We start from the raw sequence: 17,311 nt of genomic DNA, 5'->3' as shown, positions 1-17,311 counted from the left end.
TCATGATCCCGGGGTCCTGGGATTGAGCCCCGCATTGGGCTCTCTGCTGGGTGGAGAGCCTGCTTCCTCCTCTCTCTCTCTCTGCCTGCCTCTCTGCCTACTTGTGATCTCTGTCTGTCAAATAAATAAATAAAATCTTAAAAAAAAAAAAAAAGAATCTACCTTTGGGGCACCTGGGTGGCTCAGTCATTAAGAATCTGCCTTAGGGGGTGCCTGTGTGGCTTAGTGGGTTAAGCCGCTGCCTTCGGCTCAGGTCATGATCTCAGGGTCCTGGAATCGAGTCCTGCATCGGGCTCTCTGCTCAGCAGGGAGCCTGCTTCCCCACCCTTCTCTGCCTACTTGTGATCCCTGTCTGTCAAATAAATAAATAAACAAATAAATCTTTTTTAAAAATCTACTTTTGGATTTCTTTATCAATTTTACTGCTTTCACATTCACCAAATGTAACTTTCATCTTTACGATGCTTCTATGATTTCCTTCTTCTGGCTTTGCTTGAGTCTGTTTTACAGTTCTCTCCCTGAAATTTTGAGTTGAAATGTTAGATCAGTTATTTATACTATTTTTTTCTTACAAAAATGAATGCACCTAAAGCTGTTAAATTTTACAGTATTCAACAGTCACTGCTTTTGGACCAAGTCCTGACACTTAACACCTTTGAAATCATAGTGAGATAAGTTGGTATTATCCCATAATGATATGGTATTTCTAATTCAAAACAATCGGCCATTATAGTTTCTATTTTCTCTTTTAAAAAATTTTTAAAAGATTTTATTTATTTATTTGAGAGAGAGAACAAGCAGTGGGGAGAGGCAGAGGGACAGAGAGAGAGAGAGACAGACAAACAGAAGCAGACTTCCTGCTGAACAGGGAGCTTAAAGTGGGACTTGATTCAGGACCTGGAGATCATGACCTAAGCCGAAGGCAGACACTTAACCGACTAAGCCACCCAGGTGGCCCTCTATTTTCTTTTTGACTTGACAGTTACTTAAGAAAGAGGCTAGAATTGTTGTCATTGTTCTTCTCCCCCTGCCCATCTCTTCTTGTCAGTATTCTTGTTTGCTTTACTTTTTGTGGGTATTTTCTGGTTTATTGTATCACGGACCTAGCGTTTGGTCTGTCAAATTTCTGCTTTGGAGAAAATTTGGTGTTTTCTTTCTTTTATTATTATTTTTTTTCTTTATTATGTGTTTTCTTTCCTCTTAATACACATACGTGGTGAAAGTTTCATGTGCAGAAGGAAGGTAAAGGCTGTGCATGGTACAGAGTTCCGTACGGATCTTTGATTCAATCTTATTCATGAAAGTGTGGCATCTTTGGTATCTTTTTGTCCGTTTACTTTATTCTGGGCCGTGTATTTAATCACACTTAAAAAAAAAAATCACACTATTTAGTATGTGACAGACTCTCACTACTTTTGTGTTTTGGGCAACAGCTGGACTGGTGCAGGATGTCCAGGTCCTCTGCTCATGCCGCAGTCAAGGTGTTGGCTCGTTGCATTCTCATCTGAAACTCGGGCTTCCGCCTCAAGCTTATTTCTGTTACTGGCAGAATTCAGCTCCTTGCAGTTGTCGGACCAAAGTCCCCGTTTCCTTGCTGGCTCACCACCAGGGGCTGCTCTCAGCTTCTGGAAGCTGCCCCCATTCTTGGTCACTTAGCCCTTCCATCTTTAAGTCTGCAATGGCATCTGGAATCCTCTGCCAGCTTTCAATCACTCTGACTTCTCCTTCTGCCCCTGGCCAGGGAAAGCTCCCTGCTTTGAAGGGCTATGGGATTAGATTAGGCTCACCTGAATAATCACCCAGTCTTAAGGTCCACTGGGCCATACGGTGCAACAGAATTATAGGGGCAATGTCTCATCACAAGCACAGGTTCCTGGAGAGCAGGCGGGATGTCTGTGGGGGACGGGGCGGCAGGGTGTGTGTGTGTGAGAGAGAGAGAGAGAGAGAGAGAGATAGGCATACTGTCCTGCATAATGGCTCCTCGTGATACAAGATACATTTTATGAGAAACTTCTATTTTTCAAGTGCCAAACAGCACAACTTTAAATTACATAAAACAAATCCAGCAAGAAACGTTAGATCAGGTCTAGGTGAGCGGGGCTGATGGGAGTCCTGCCTTTCACCTGGAGCTGGTTTTAGTTAGCTACAGGTGGCTGTCGTGGATGGTCAGCTGTTTGGTGACCTGCCTCCATCTTCCCAGACCACGGGCCTGGCTTTTGGGGGCAGCAGTGCTGAGCTTTGGCCGCCCAGTGGCTTGAGTGCAATCTCTTGGGATCACCTAGGGTGGCCCTGCTTCAGCAAGGGGCCACTATCCTTGTCTCTCCCAGCTGAGCAGCCAGATCAGACGAAGCCTGCCACAGGAGACCTATGGTGTTTGATTTGAGCTGAATTTTATGTCACTTGCAACCAAACATACCCTGACCAACTCTGGTTATACTCTGGTTATACCCAGTGTTAGCTTTAATATAAAAATTAGAGTACTGCATCCTGTCTGAAAGAGCTCAGACGCTAAACAATGACAAGGACAGCAAACTCTGCCCTGATTATCCAAGAACTTCGTTCAGACCTCAGAAGGCCCTGGAGGGTGGGGAGGCCAGCGATTTCCGTCAACCGGGAGGGGCTGCACTCATCTCCTCGGTGGGTAAAGCAAGAGTAAGTCCCCCTTCCCCTGAAAGAGCCTCCCTAAGGTGGCCCAGAGGACCTCGAAGCCACCACGTCTGTCCGGATGTTGGCACACTTCTGCATCCTCAACTGTGCCTCTCAGCTTGGTGAGATACGCTCATGGTAGAGAGCCTTGTACAGGGGCGCCCGGGTTAAGTCTGATTCTGGATTTCCGCTCAGAGGGAGTCGGCTTGTCTCCCTCCCCCTCTGCCCCTAGCCCTGATCGAATGCTCGCGCTTTTTCTCTCTAGAATAAATAAATCTTGAAGTTAAAAAAAAAAAAAAAGCCTTATACAGATAAGCCAAAAGAAAAGAACAAACCCCAGGGAATCCCACTACCAGCAAACAATTCCTGTTAAACAGTTTGGTGGGGATTTGGGGTCCCAGTAAGGCAAGTTACAGATTTCCACAAAACCAGCTCCAATCCTCCCTCCCCTCCTATCGCCACGCTCTCCTACGTGGTCAGTAGGGGGCGCTCCCCGCCCTCTCTCGGGACAGCGGGGTATCCGAAAACTCCCTCTGGCCCTCCGGCCCCGTCCGGCGCTCTCGGTCCCTGCGGGGCCCCGCCCAGATCAGGCTCCGAGAGGGAAGGGCGCCGCCCCCACCTCGTCCTCCACCGCGGCAGAGCCGCGGGTCTGCAGGTGCGCCGCGCCAGACTCCCGGGATTCGGCGGATTCTACCACCACTCACCACCCTCCGCCCGGCATCCCCCCCCACTGCCCCGCCCCGCTCCGCCCCTCCTCGCCCCGCCTCGCCCCGACGGCAAATTGCGACTGTCCTCACTAAAGCCCCGGGCAGTTCAGGGATAGCCACTGAGGCGCCGATCAGGCTGACCGCCCTCGGACGCCCGCGCCTTCCAGCACCTCCTTCCGGAACCGCGATTACAAGCCCTCGGGGGACAGCTGCCCAGCCTAGGGGCGGGGGCAAGAATTCCCGGCATTCCTGCTAGATTCGGATTAAAACAAAGCCCGAGGAGATTCCTGATAGGTCCCCTGCTGCCCTACTGGGTCAGTAAATCCCCGCCCGGGCCGCGGGTTCCCCGCTGGGCCGCTGGCCCGAGCAGCGGGGGACGTTGTTTAAAATGGTTGGACTCGCGCCCCCTCCGGAGGGTCTCAAGTAACCAGCCTGGGTGCGGGCCTGGACGAGGGCATTTTTCAAAGCTCCGCGGGGAGCTTTTCCTCAGGGACTTGAGTCGAGGTGTGGGGCTTGCGTCCCGTCGGAAGGGACTGAGCTCCGTGCGTGGCCTCGCCTGCAAGGTGTAAAATTGGTCCCAGGAGGCGAATTTTGTCGTAGAAATACATGCAAAAATGGCATTCCACCCCATTATATGTCAGTGTTCGTTTTGATATAAAAACAATTGTTAAAAGAATCTTAAGAAAGATTTAAATGTTCTAATTTGTACAGATAAAAAAATGACCTTGAGGTAAAATGTATTTTATTCACCTGAGGGCAAGCAGATGCAACAGCAGGTTCACAGGAGATGTTAAAAGGCAGAAATTTATATGGAGTGAAGGAATTGAATTCCAAGCGGAGGCAAAACTGGTTTTTCCACAGGGGGGAGAAGTCACTGGCAGCACCTGGGGCCACCTGTTTCCCTAGCCACCAGAACCTGCAATTTTAAAAAGGTGTAAAATAGCTCACGGAGAATGAACTGGGCTAGGAGCAGACAGCTTGGGGGTTGTGCTTTAAAGCTTAGTGTATTTTTGAAACAAGTTTTTCTTTGTAATATTTTAAGTAACTATCTGGAAAAAAAAATTTTTTTTCTTTACAGTGCTAATACTGCTGGGCTCCCCCAAACACCAAAATATTAGATTTCAAATCAGTCACTGGATGTAACATGTTTCTACTCTTTGGGCCTAGGAGCAAAAATCCACAAATACACCCGGAAGTTACTACTGAGGGAAAAAGGAGAGCTTGCAGCTCTTGGGAGACTGTAGATTGACGGGTTAAGGAGCACAGACTTAAAGTTCAAGTCCTGCCCTGTCAGAACATAGCTGTGGGACCCTTCTTCTGGGAGTCTCTGTTTCTTCACTTGACTATGGCATATAAGGGGGTTCCAGAAGCTTCCCTCCCCGCTGCTTCTCAGCCTGACTGGACAGAGTATCTCACTTGGAAACTGGCTTTCTTTGTTCAGGCTAGGGTTCTTTGAGTGGTCTTCTGTGGCACCCATGGCTACCCCTCGGTACACCCCTTTGGAAGGCAGAGCTGGTGGCTTCTATTCGAAGCCCAGGGCCTTTGAGACCCATCTCCCTGTCAGCCTGCTCCCCAGGATCAGGTTGAGGATGGACTAAAATTTAATGTCATGGTTAAGAGAAGGACCTCTTTGTGTGTGAATTGTGGGCCCCTCTACAGCTTGTGCCCGAAAGGCAGCCTCTAAGAACGCGCGGAACTGCGCCGGCCCACGTTCCACAGCGCCACCGTGTGGACAGACAGGCAACAGCTGAAGAGGGCGGATCCCAGGCTTTCCTGAGTTGCCAGGCATGTGGACTTGGCACTTTGGAAGCCCTTGAAGTTCAGTACAGTTTGGTAGTGAGTGGGCTCCAAGAAGCAGAAAAAATAATTTTTCTGAGACCTCCCTGGACTAAAAGACAGACGCTTAGTGACATGTATACCTCCTGTATGCATGGGTGATACCCAGGAAAACAGTCAAACTCTGTAAAATGGAGGAAGCCACCATTGATGGGTGGATGTTGGGGTGGAGAGTGTGAGAGTGTTTGTGTGTATACGTGTGTTGGGGGGGGTAGTCACTTATGGGATTTCAGACCCTGCCTTCTGCACTGATGCTTCCCCATCCTCCTCTTCCCCGCATAGAGAAGGAGACCCAAATGGAGATTTCTTTTACAAGTTTCAATGTCCCTTACAAAAGGGTTACATCTAGGGGCACCTTGGTGGCTCAGTGGGTTAAGTCTCTGCTTTCGGCTCAGGTCATGATCTCAGGGTCTGGGATTGAGTCCCGTGCATCTAGCTCTGTCCTCAGCAGGGAGCCTGTTCCCCAGCCCCCACCCCCACCTGCCTCTCTGCCCACTTGTGATCTCTGTTAAATAAATAAATAAAATCTTAAAAAAAAAAAAAAGGTCACATCTAACTCAGTTTTCAGAGCTTCTCCTGTGTCTGCTGTTTCTTAAAAATAACCAGCTCAAGATAATTCTCATGCCAAAGAGGCATATTTTGGAGTATCATATTCTTTTTTTTTTTCCTTTTAAGATTATTTATTTATTTATTTGACACAGATCACAAGTAAGCAGAGAGGCAGACAGAGAGACAGGAGGAAGCAGGCTCCCCGCTGAGCAGAGAGCACAAAGTGGGGCTCGATCCCAGGACACTGGGCTCATGACCTGAGCCAATGGCAGAGGCTTTAATCCACTGAGCCGTCCAGGTGCCCCTTGGAGCGTCATATTCTATTTCAGTTTTCTGCCAACAGGGGTACAGGAGGGACTCGGACTCCAACACTCAATGAGAAACATTAAAATAGATCTGTGTTTGTACCCTCAGTGAAGGTCATGCCCGTGCCACATGTGAAATGCCAGGCAAATTGAGTAAGTTCTATAAAATGGCCGTTGCCATCATTGTTACTGGGAAGCAAGATTGTAAGACCCGAAAGGCCTTTGTGTCTGTTTACCAAAATGATCAGCAGCAGCCCTTAGAAAGTCCAAAGTCACCCTCCTTGGAGGCAGCCAGGTTATACTCCCAGACAGATAGCGGAAACGAGGGCCAGCTGGGTGAAAGGGTCTCCACAATTTTCCCAGTCACTAGCCCCTTCTTTTGTGAAGCACTGTTCCCAGGGAGAGGAGCCAGGGAGAGTGGTGGGGAGGACTTGGGCTCATGTTCCAAGTTCCCAGCTGATGTTCCTGGGCCTGGGACTGGCCACCTCCCCATGCCCCACAAGGGGGTCAGGGGTCAAGGGCATGTTTCTAGGGTTCCCATCTGATCTTGTTTCTGGCTCTGAAAGCTGGGATGAGTCCTCAGGGCCTGCAGAAGGCATCCTAAGCTTTAGCCAGCCGAACCTTTTTACCAGGACAACCCATCCCTGGCCATCTCTACACTGTCCACACCAGGCAGCAGGCGCTTCTCCTGATGTCCCAGTGTTCTCACTCACTTCTGGGCTGTTGCACATGTTCCTGGCCTGGGAACCGTCCTGCCCCGTCTACCATGGGAGTGCCACTCCTCCTTTAAGACGGAGGTGAGGCGTCAGGCCCAGGGCTGAAGCCTGCTCTCCACCCTGTGCTGGGGGTGCCAGTTACATGGGTCCCCTTCGGTGGGCTCCCTGACCTTCCTCCCTTCCTTCAGGGGAGCTAATGCCAGCACTCCACCCCTCTGCCAGCTCTGTCAGCCCAGGTCTGGGCCCTGAGATCTGAAATGGACTTGGGAGCAAGGATGCCCGTGGGGCCTGGTGCTGAGGCTGAGGCAGTTTCCATGCTGGGAATGTGCAGTCTCTCTGCTGAAAGCTCCTAGTTCACAGGGCCCAGCTGGAGACACCCCAGTGAGCCCCGAGGAAGGGGGTGCACACCCAGGGCCCCTGTTCCTTGCCCCGTTGCTCTCTCAGGATCAAGTCTGAACACCTGCCTGAAAACCAGAAGGCCTCACAGGCCCTGCCTCCCTCAGGGGCTCCTGTCCCTTCTCACACCGGGGCCCAAACACCCTCCCATGACCCCCCACCCCTGGGGAGGAGCTCTTTTCCGATTCAGCCTTGCACCTGCCTCCTCCAGCCTTTGTATGAGAAGTCCTTCTACCTCCCTGTTCATCTCTCAGGGCACAGCTGAACCCAGCACCGACCCTGGACCCCCTGCCATTTAGTCTCAGGCCCCCTTCTGCCCTCTAAGATTATATGAGGACCCAGCCCTTCCTTTCACTTCCCTGAAGGAGAGACCCAGTGTAGACATCTGGGGGAATCTGCTCTACTCCATGATGCCTCGAGCTGGGCACAGGCAGGGAGCTGCTGGCTTGCTCACTCTGGCCCCAGTGACTCTTCTGGGATAGCTGTTCTGCTCATGCTGGAGGTGAGCAACTTAGGCCAAGGCTCCCCAGACATGGCAGTCCCCTGCCACTCCCAGCCCTGGACCCCACTGAGCTGCTGTTTCGGTGCTTCTTGTCAAGTTTGTCAACGCTTCCAGGTTGACTGAAGGGACATCAGGGAACCCAACCCCACCCACTGTAACATCAGGCTCCCCGGAAATGCACGGTTAGCTGCCCTGTTTCTCCCCTACACCGCCTCCTCTGGGGTGCAGCTCTCCAGACTCTGGCCCCTGTGGTGTCTGCTTTAATCCTGGCATCCACATCCCTCTAAAGCCCTTCAAGGTGTCCTTGTGCATCCACCGGCCACAAGCAAGGAACAAGCTGTGTCTTCAGAAATCTCTGGTAACCCCAGCCCCAGACTCTCTCTGATGGAGATGGTGACAGAAAGTCGCACACCAGAAAAAAACCAGCCCCCTTTTATTGAGAAAGTAGAGTGGATCCCTCAATCTTTTCCTCGGTGCCTCCCCACTGATGTGAGAGGGCGTCCTTTTGCGCCCATGCCCAAGGACGCCTGAGGGTTTACTCCATCCCTTTACAGGGGCCCACGCTGGTCTGCTCAGTCCCTGGAGAAGTAGGCAGGCAGGGAGGGCAGGGTTCCGGAGGGGGACTGGAACAGGCGTGGGGGTGCGCTGGGTGGGAGGTGAATGGCCGCAGAGGTGGTATCTTGCTGGAATGAGGAAGGGAGAGGAGGAACACCACCATCTCCCCAGGCCTGGCACTCTCTCCCTCCAAATTCTTCATAAATAAGACTTCACAGTAATAGAGGAATGTCCATCTCCAGGGCCAAACCGGCTGGTTTCCGGGTGGGGAGCCAGGCCTCGGGGGCACCGCACCTGTCCGTAGGAGGGCTGGGCAGCACCAGGACCGCAGGGGCTGGAGCACTGCTCTCTGGCCCCGGGTTGGGGAGAGGGCGCTGCAGCCCATCGGGAGGTTCGGAGCATTGCTGAGGTAGTCAGGGCGGCCAGCCGCGCTTCCAGATGGGGTGGATGGAGCATCACAGAACACAGCCGGGAGCAAACCCTCCTGTGAGCAGAGACAAGCAGCAACTCCAGGCAGGTCTTGTGGTGGCGGTGGGGGGAGGGGAGGGGAGTTGTTGCCGAAGGCCTCTCGAGCTTCCATCTCCTGGAGGCCCAGGGGCGTGGGCTGCAGTGGGGGGGGGGGGGGCGCGGGGAGGGGCCTGTGAGCCTGCACAGGGTTGAGCTTCTCCTGAAAGGGCTGCCTGGGCCCGTGGGGGAGACTGAGGCATTTCACGAGAGGTGGAGAATCCTCTCTGTGAAGACGAGAGGGCCACCCCTGTCCCATCCAGGGCCAGGCCTAACCCGGGTACCTGAGCACGGGATTCCTTCAGAGGTCACCAGGGCCTCCCCCCAGGTCACAGGGAGCCCAGCAGAGAACCCAGGTTAGGAGGGCTACCAGAGGCCACCGACCTTGCTCCCAAGATGACCTTCCGCAGGCGGGGAAGGACCACTTTCTGGGTAAGGTCCACGCAGTGAGGGCCCCTTCTGGCTCACCGCGCCCCATCACACCCAAGGGCCCGCAAAGCCCCATGCTCCCCCACCCCACCTCCCTGCGCGGGGTGGGGGGCAGGGAACCACGATCTCTTCCCCGGACACTGCAGCTCCAGCCCCAGGCCGCCGGGGGGCGCTCAAGAACGCGGGGCCCCGCCCCTCCGGGGGTCTGGCCGCCGTCAGAGCACCTGTAGCTTGCGGGCGCAGGTGAGGTTGCCGTGCACCAGCCCCCACATGGCCAGCAGCTCCGCCGGCAGCAGCTTGTGCACCACCAGCATGGAGCGGAAGAAGCAGGGCTCCTTGTTCATGCGGCTGTTGCGGTTCCGGGAGATGCCGAAAGTCTTGAAGCCCTCGTGGGCCGTGGGCTGCACGCTCAGCACCTCCAGACACATGCCCAGGAAGACGTCGTCGATGGGGTACAGCTCCAGCGTGTCGCAGGCGCGGTGCAGGCGCCGGGCCAGGCCGCCGGCCATGAGGAAGCCGCCCCCGCCCGCGTACGGCGGGTAGCTGGGCTTGCTGTACAGGACCCCGGGGATGTAGTACTTGTTGTCTTTCTTGCGGATGGGCCGGGCGTGCTGCAGGACATCACCCACGAACAGGTCCTCCTGTGGCTGCCGGTCGGCCAGAAACTCCAGCAGGTTGGTGGGGTTGACAAAGACGTCGTCGTCGCCCTTGAAGATGAACTGGACGTGGGGGCAGTAGATGTCAAACCACTTGAGGAAGTGGATCTCCTTGAGGGTCAGGTTGAAGAAGCTGTCCAGGAAGTCCCACTGCAGGATGTCGCCGTACAGCCGGTCCTCGTAGGCCAGCAGCTGCTGGTAGTGGGCGCGCTCCTCTTGCTTGGAGGCCGTGCCCAGCAGGAAGAGGGTGCGCACAGCGCCGCGGCTCCCCAGCTCCTGCTCCAGGCCCCAGGTCTGGCGGATGGCCTCGCGACGGTCGTGCTGCGTGATGACCGACTTGACCACCACCAGCAGGTAGACAGTGCCACGGCACTTCTCCGGGTGGTTCAGCAGCATGGGGAAGTAGCGGCAGTGCCGGTAGGTCAGAAACTGCCGGAAATGGGGCTCCAGGCCCTGGAACCAGGGCTGGTGGGTCAGGTTGACGTTGGCTGAGCAGTTAGTGGTGCTGACGTCCCAAGTCTGGGGCCCTCGCAGGGCCATGGGCGTGGGTGCAGCCACATCCTTGGGGTTCTTCCAGAAGCTGTTGGGGTTCACCAGGTTTGTGCTGAGGTTCTGGGCCTTCTGTGGCTCCCGGGTGGGCGGTGGGGGCTCTTGCAGAAACTGGTGGGGGGTTAGACTGCGCTGGAATACTGTTACGGCCACAAGCAAGGCCAGGGACAGGCACACGCTCTTGTAGACTGTTTTCTTCCTGGGGGCAGGGTGGGGGGGGTGGTGGGGTGGGGACAGAGGGGTGGGGATAGACGGTGGCAGGGAGGACAGAGGAAAGGATAAGTACCCTGTGACTTGTTGGGAGCTGTGGGGGGGGGGGGACAGACTCAAGTCATGTGACCCCCCAGTGGTTAGAGGAGAGGCCTGCTTCCTCTCCCTCCCTGCCCTGCCTCCTTGCCAGGACCCCCCGGACCCATGTACAAGCAAAATGACTCTGAGTGGGTCCCCCTTACAGTCTCCAAACCGTGATTTCTTTTTCCCCCTCAATGAGGATAACAAGGAGTGAGAGCACTATCTCAGGAGTCCCGCTCCCAGTGGGTGTGTAGTGTAGTCCTGGGAATACGGTGAGTCTCTGAGGACGACCTCTGGTGGAGATTTCTGCTTGTTCCCCAACCCCAGCAAGCCACCCTGTTTGCTTTCATTTCCCTGTCCAAACCTGGTGAACCACTGGGGTGAAGCTTTGGGGTGAAACTTGGGCTGGGGGAAACATTGGGAGAGGCAGACACAGGACTTGCTCTACAGCTGCGGAGCTCAATAACCTGGGGGGACACTGGGGACAGTCTTTAACGTGGGACCCGAAGAAGCCTGTCCCTTCTCCTTCCATCCCATCCGTCCAACCCAATGCAATACTGCCCACATGGCTGATGGAGGCCTGAGAAGGGGGCAGGCGGCTCCTGGCACGACCGACACCGGGCCCCACTGTCTTAACATCTGCTTGGAGAGAGAAGTTCCCCCAGTTCTACATGGGAAGGGGACACATTTGGATTTTATTTTTCAGGGACCCTCTTTGCCCAGATACCCCCCTACCACACCTTTCAGAAGAAGAAATTAAAGCCTTTTGCAGGAGGTGCTGGCAGACCCAGGGCAGAGGCAGCGTGGAGGGGGGGGCTCCCAAGGACCCTCTGTCCTCAGCTCACACTCTGGAGGTGGCCAGGCCTTCAGCCCGGGTCTCTCTTGCTGAGACACAGGGGCTGGAGGCTATTGTGGAAGAGGCAGGCTAGAAATGTGGCCTCACGGGACCAGGCCAAGGAGACAGCCCGGACCCCCAGGGGGGAGCTGCAGGGCCGGTCTAACAGAAGAAAGAGACTGCAAAGTACGTCACAGGGACTCCGGAGAAGCCTGGGGTGGCCCACAGGACTGGCTGGTTTAAGGTGCAGGCACCCAGGGCAAGTGAATGTGGAGTCCCCTGGAGCCGACATTTTCCCATGGGGTCCCAGGGATTCCCCGTGTATGCGGTTGGGGGAAGACTGGGTCATCCCAGGTGCTGGAGTGGGGTGGTTTGGAAACGGAAACTCGACCCTCCCAAAGGGGAGTAGAATATTCCGGGGTCAGGGTCTCCTGGGGGTTTGAGCGAATCACCCCTTCCCCCCAGTTAGGGAGGTCCAGACTGGAGGAAGTGAGGGGGGGTCACCCCAGGGGAGGTGGCTGCGGCGGAGGTGTCCCTCCGCTCCAGGCCGGTCCACCTGCACCGCCCCACTCCATTTGTAGGACAAAAGTCCCGCAGCGGAGGAAGGAGAAAGGGAGAGGGGGAGAGGTGGGGGACGGGAGGCTCTGGCTCCCCTGGAGAAAGGAGAGCCCCTCGCGGGTGTGGTAGAGGACGGGGGGTCACCCAGGACGCAGGAGGTCCTCGGAATGGGGGACGGGACCCAGCTTCCCGGAGAGCCCTTGGGTCCCCAGAGATCGGAGTTCCGCGTGGGATCCGGGTGCCGAGGGGCCCGGGCCCGGGGGAGCCGAGGGGCCGCCGGCGAGGGCAGCGCGCACGGGCCCCGCGGGATCCCCACCCAGCCCCGTCCGGCTGGTTCGGGCGGTTCTCCCCGCTGGGCATCCCGGCCGCCGCCGCCGAGCCGGTCAGTCCCGGGAAACTGAGGCCAGCCCCGGAGCACCGAGCGCGGCATCATCCTCCGGTCCCCGGCAGCGGCCCGGCGCCCCCCGCGCCCGTGAGTGCCCCCGACCTCGGGGGGAGGAAGACGGGTGTCCTCGCGCCCCCCGCCCTGGCCCCCCGCCCGACCGCCCGGCCGAGCCCCCACTCACCACAGAGACATGGCGGCCCGGGCCGGGGCGGCGGCGGAGCGGGTCGCGCGGGTCGCAGCTCTGGGTGCCGCGGCTCGGGGACGGCGGGCGGGGACCGGGACGAGGCGGGCGGGAGCGAAGGCCCGGCCGCGCCCCCGCCGCGACTTTCCTCTTCCCCGCGGCCGGAGGAGGGGCCGGGAGGGGCCGCGGCGGCCCAGGTGCGTTAACCCTTTCGGCGCTCCCGCCCTCTCACCCCTCGGCCGCGCGACCCGCCGTCCCACCCCTCTGCCGCACCGCCCGCCCTCCCCTCTGTGGCCAGTGGCCCATTTCGCGGAGGCGGAACCCGAGGCTCGATCCTGCGTGGCCCAGTCGAAACTTCGGAGCCCGCGAGGGTCGCTTCCGTCCCCGACTACTGGGTTTGCTCCGCGGAGCTTCCCTGTGGTCGTCCGTCCCTCTGGACGCCTGTGAGCCGGGAGACCACTCACCGCCCACCTTCCAGGGGCCCCCAGGTCCCCACCATCTCCCTCTGGTCCCATTCGGGACTTTTCTTCGGTAGTGGGGGAGGCAGAGGAGGACAGGGCTTGCTTTTCCCTTTCTGCTTTCCTTTGCCTTCATCCTTTCCTCCCTTCCCAGGCAGACCTCCCTACATTCAGCTGTTGGGACCTTGGGCCAGCTACCTAGGGCTGGTCTACAGGAAGAGGGCCTGGGGGGAGCAATGTCCCTGGGGCAAGAGGCCCCCAGGAGGCCGGGCTGCCGGTGTCAGGAGCCACAGCTCTGGAAGCCTTCTCTGGAAACCAGCCCGAGGCCCTCCTCACTACTAAGAGAAGGCTGGCTTGCCTGGCTGTGACCTCCTCTCTTTTCAACCATCAGCAAATATTTCACTCAAACCCGTTTTGTCCTCAGCCTTTATTAATCTGCTTACATGTGTGCGGGACCCAGCCCTTCCTGGGGAGTGGGCTCAAGCAGATGTACAACACAGATGGCCAACCTTGGCCCAGCAGGGTCTGAGGTGGTAGGTGTTTCTATCCAGGTGACTTCCAGAATCCTCTAACTGGTAAAAACCTCCGTTGATCTGGCTAGTTGTCCATGTGTCTGTTGTAGTTTTGTTCCAGGTCCAGGTCCCATCACTGAGCTGATAGGAGGACCTCAAAAATGCCCAGAGAGTTGAAATGGAAAGCATTTCACAGTCCAAGAAATAAAAGCTAGCATTCATCAAAGAGTTACAATATGCAGAGCCCGATTCTAGGCTCAACCACCAATCACTTAATCCTAGAGGCACATACATTTATTATTCTTACCTTACAGAGGAGGAAATAGAGGTGCCCAGAGTGGGAAAGCCCTGTGAGCCAGGTATCATAGTAAACAAAGCCAGGAGGCCTGTCTGGCTCCAGAGGCAGGCCCTAAGCCCTTGGAGGACAGCAGTGACAGGGAGGTATTTTCCTGTTGAGGTGCCTTGGGAGGTCAGGAGGTCCCTGAATGTAGAGGCCAGTGGTAGAAGCCTAATGAAGCTTCTCCTGCGGAGCTGGGCTCCAGGACCCTAAGCCTGAGGCGAGGAGCTTCCTCAACTCTTTTTCTTTTTATTTTAAAGATTTTATTTATTTGTTTGACAGACAGAGATCACAAGTAGGCAGAGAGGCAGGCAGAGGGAGAGGGGGAAGCGGCTCCCTGCTGAGCAGAGAGCCTGATGCGGGGGTGGGGTGGGGTGGGAGGGTGGGTGGGGTGTGTTGGGGGTGATCCCAGGACCCTGGGATCATGACCTGAGCTGAAGGCAGAGGCTTTAACCCACTGAGCCACCAAGGCGCCCTTCCTCAACTCTTTCTTTAAGGCTCAGGGGCCCCTTGGAAGGGGAGGAAAACCCCAAGATGCACTAAGAATTTGCTGGGATGTTGTAGGCTCTGCTCAGGGAAAGTGAAAGTTCTTCCCTGTAAAATTCCAGAGAAGAACCCTGGGGCCAGTGCTCTTTCTAATGGCCCTTTCCAAGTACCAGGCCTGGAGGAAGGTCTGACCAGTAGACAAAAGCCCCCCTTGGCTTTGCTGCCTGCCCCTGAGGGCCACTTGCACCCCCATAGGCCACCTGTCCCAGCTGGCCCTGGCACTCCACTCCACTGCCCAGGTTTCTGGGTTCTCCCCCTTCACCCTGCAAGCATGGCCTGGAGAGAGGGACAGGGCTGCCTGGCTGGGGACCTCTTAAGGGACGCTCTTAAGGGGTCTCAAGGGACCTCAGCACTGATCCCTGACCTGGAAGCTTTGGGGTTTCCTCAGGTGCCAGGGAGGAGCAGACACCGCTGCCCCAGGAAGGGGTTTGGAGCCCAGACTGGAGCCTCTAGGGGCCTGGGGGTTGGGTCAGGGCAGGTGGCTTATCCCCTCGAGACCTCAGTTTCCTGCCACTACAGGGTGACGTGGGATGATGCACTCAAAGTGTGTAGATTAGTGTCTCCTACATGGTGGCGTTAGGAGAGGTGGGCTGCTGTTGATGTCATGATTGTCAACATTTGGCCCAGCCAGGGGCCCCAGAACCCACCAGGACAAGAAGGTAAAAGGGGGAAGCCACTAACAGCCAGCTGAGTGTTTACTGGGGGAATTGGGTCCCCTGAGAGGAGCTGGTTGTCCTCATGGGCTCATTTGATCTGGACCTGGGCAAATGGATGAAAATTAAGTACTCAGTCCCTGACTGCGGCGTGGGGGTGGGGCATGTGGGGACCAGGCGGGACCCTGGGCTGCTTTCACTGTCACTCTGACAGGTTCCCCCCTCCACAGGGTGCTCGGCAGGGCCCTGTCCTATCAGGAGCGCCTGTCTGGCTCCTGCCACCTATCCCGCCTGCAGGCAGAGCCCAGTGGATTCCTGCTCATTATTATCTCCAGCTCTAGCTGGGGTGGTTGAGCAAGGCCCCTGAGGACTGGGGTGGTGGGGCTGGAATCCATCCCTGCCCATAAGGGCAGGCCCTCGCATCCCAGGAGGTGGGGGTGGTGGGGGGTGGGTTGGGAGTGGGGAGAGGAGGGTCTGGAGCCTGGAGGGAGGCGGAGGAGCAGGAAGAGAAGCTGGGTAGGCCCCCAGCGTCCCAAGCCCTGGTGGCTTAGAGGTCCCTGGCACTGGTTATCCCCTCTTCCTCTCAAGCTGATGGGCTGCCCTGGGAGAGGGAGCTCTCCTTCTGCCTAGAAGCTCCCCGTCACTCAGTGTCCCCACCTTCCCCACACCTCCTGGGCACCTTCTCTCCCCCTTTCCATCTCTGCTCCCATGTTCCTGTCCCCTGTCCCTCTCTCCATCCCTCTTCCCTCTCCCCATTTTCTCTTAGAGCTGCCCCACCACCCTGAGAATGGGTTGGAATCCAGATCCTACTGCTTTGACCCTAACACAGTGTGGGCTTTCACGGGGAAGGGGTGGTCTGGGGGTGGGTGGCTGTGGGGAGACATCTGGAAGGCCAGAGGTTGCCCTGGGTCAGCCTTTGACAGGCCAGAGTGGGGCTGACTGGGGGCCAGAGCACTGGGATGCTGGGTGTGAGCCAGGTGGTGGCCGAGAGGTAGAGATTTGCTGTTGGCTGTAGTCATGTCAGAGCAGCCCCACCATGTTGGTGAGTGTGGGACAGAACTCAAGTTTGGTATTTAAAGACCCTGAGGAGACGCCTATACTCCAGGGCAGTTACAAGACTTGGGCAGCCATGGCTGGGGCTTCACTGCATGGCCATCTACACTCGCAGAGGGCCTATTCATTGGCAGTGGAGTGTCAGAAGTCCCTCTTTAGGGAAAAGAGTGTCCCTGAAGATGTGTGCTTGGCAAGAAAGACTGCACAGCTCCCTCTCCCTGAACAAGTCCAGCAACCCAACAGAGCAGTACCTTGGGTCCGGAACTTTCTCTCACTGGTCCTGGATGTCCCACACAATGACCTGACTGGAGGGTTGCCCCGTCTTTATCCATCACGGCCTCGAATCCACCCAGAGAGAAGCTTTCCCACATAGGACGGAGAGTGAGACTCTGGTGGGAAATCTGTTTTGTGCTCAGAACTGATGCTTTAAGTGGGGTAGCACTGATTTCATTGTAACCGGCCATCTGGTGAGGAACTGTCAGGGGAGGCCTGCCATCTACTCTGACCTCTGGGTCAGGGATGCCTCCCACCTCCCCTGCAGAGAATGACCCCCTTGCAGGGCACCCTGGGAAGAACTGCCCAGTCAGGAGGACACAGCACCAAGAAGGAGAGAGACCAAGAGGAAGCTAGCAGAGAGGTGGGAAGATGGAGGAAGGTGTGGGATCTGCTGGCGCTGAGCCCTCCCATTCCAGCTCTTTTGGTCAGCAGTGGGCAAGGGGCAGAGGAGGGACAGGATGGGGAAGCAGCTATGGAGGAAAGTGGGGACAGAGTGGGGAAGAGGTGACAAATTCACTTTCCCAGTCAAGCAGTTGGCAGCTGAGGAAGCAGGGGCGGGTTTGTGAGCTTGGCAAGAGAAGGAAAGAGTGGCACAGCCTCTGGGGGAGAGACAGTGAGGAGTGTTTAGCCTCAGGCAAGGGGTTTCTGTGCACCCAAGTGCAGGTGCCTGTCCATCCTGATGCAAGGATTATCTAGGGCTCTATCAGGTGTGAGTGACAGAAGCCTGACTCACAGCAGCTCAAGCAAAAGAAATGTATTTGGTCCTGTGACAGGAAACCCTTGTCTCTTGCTCTCTCTTGTTCTCGCTCCACAACCCATGACCCTGGATAGTCCACCTATCTCTTGGCTCTTCTACAGCCAGAGGCTCCGTCCATC

At 56.5% G+C, this 17,311-nt stretch overlaps 1 protein-coding gene across 1 annotated transcript; it reads right to left on the bottom strand.

Moving 5' to 3' along the window:
- Positions 1-8,073: 8,073 nt before the first annotated feature.
- B3GNT7 (UDP-GlcNAc:betaGal beta-1,3-N-acetylglucosaminyltransferase 7) lies at positions 8,074-12,884 on the bottom strand. Its single transcript, XM_032355151.1, has 3 exons — positions 12,601-12,884; positions 9,360-10,549; positions 8,074-9,300 (listed from the first exon to the last, which is right to left on the bottom strand). Exons 1-2 carry the CDS (start codon positions 12,609-12,611, stop codon positions 9,361-9,363), a joined length of 1,200 nt encoding a protein of 399 aa, XP_032211042.1. The 5' UTR covers positions 12,612-12,884; the 3' UTR covers positions 8,074-9,300; position 9,360.
- Positions 12,885-17,311: the final 4,427 nt, after the last annotated feature.

Source organism: Mustela erminea, chromosome 8 (assembly GCF_009829155.1).
Source record: "Mustela erminea isolate mMusErm1 chromosome 8, mMusErm1.Pri, whole genome shotgun sequence".
Classification (NCBI taxonomy): domain Eukaryota; kingdom Metazoa; phylum Chordata; class Mammalia; order Carnivora; family Mustelidae; genus Mustela; species Mustela erminea.
This window is presented reverse-complemented; position numbering and strand designations above follow the sequence as displayed.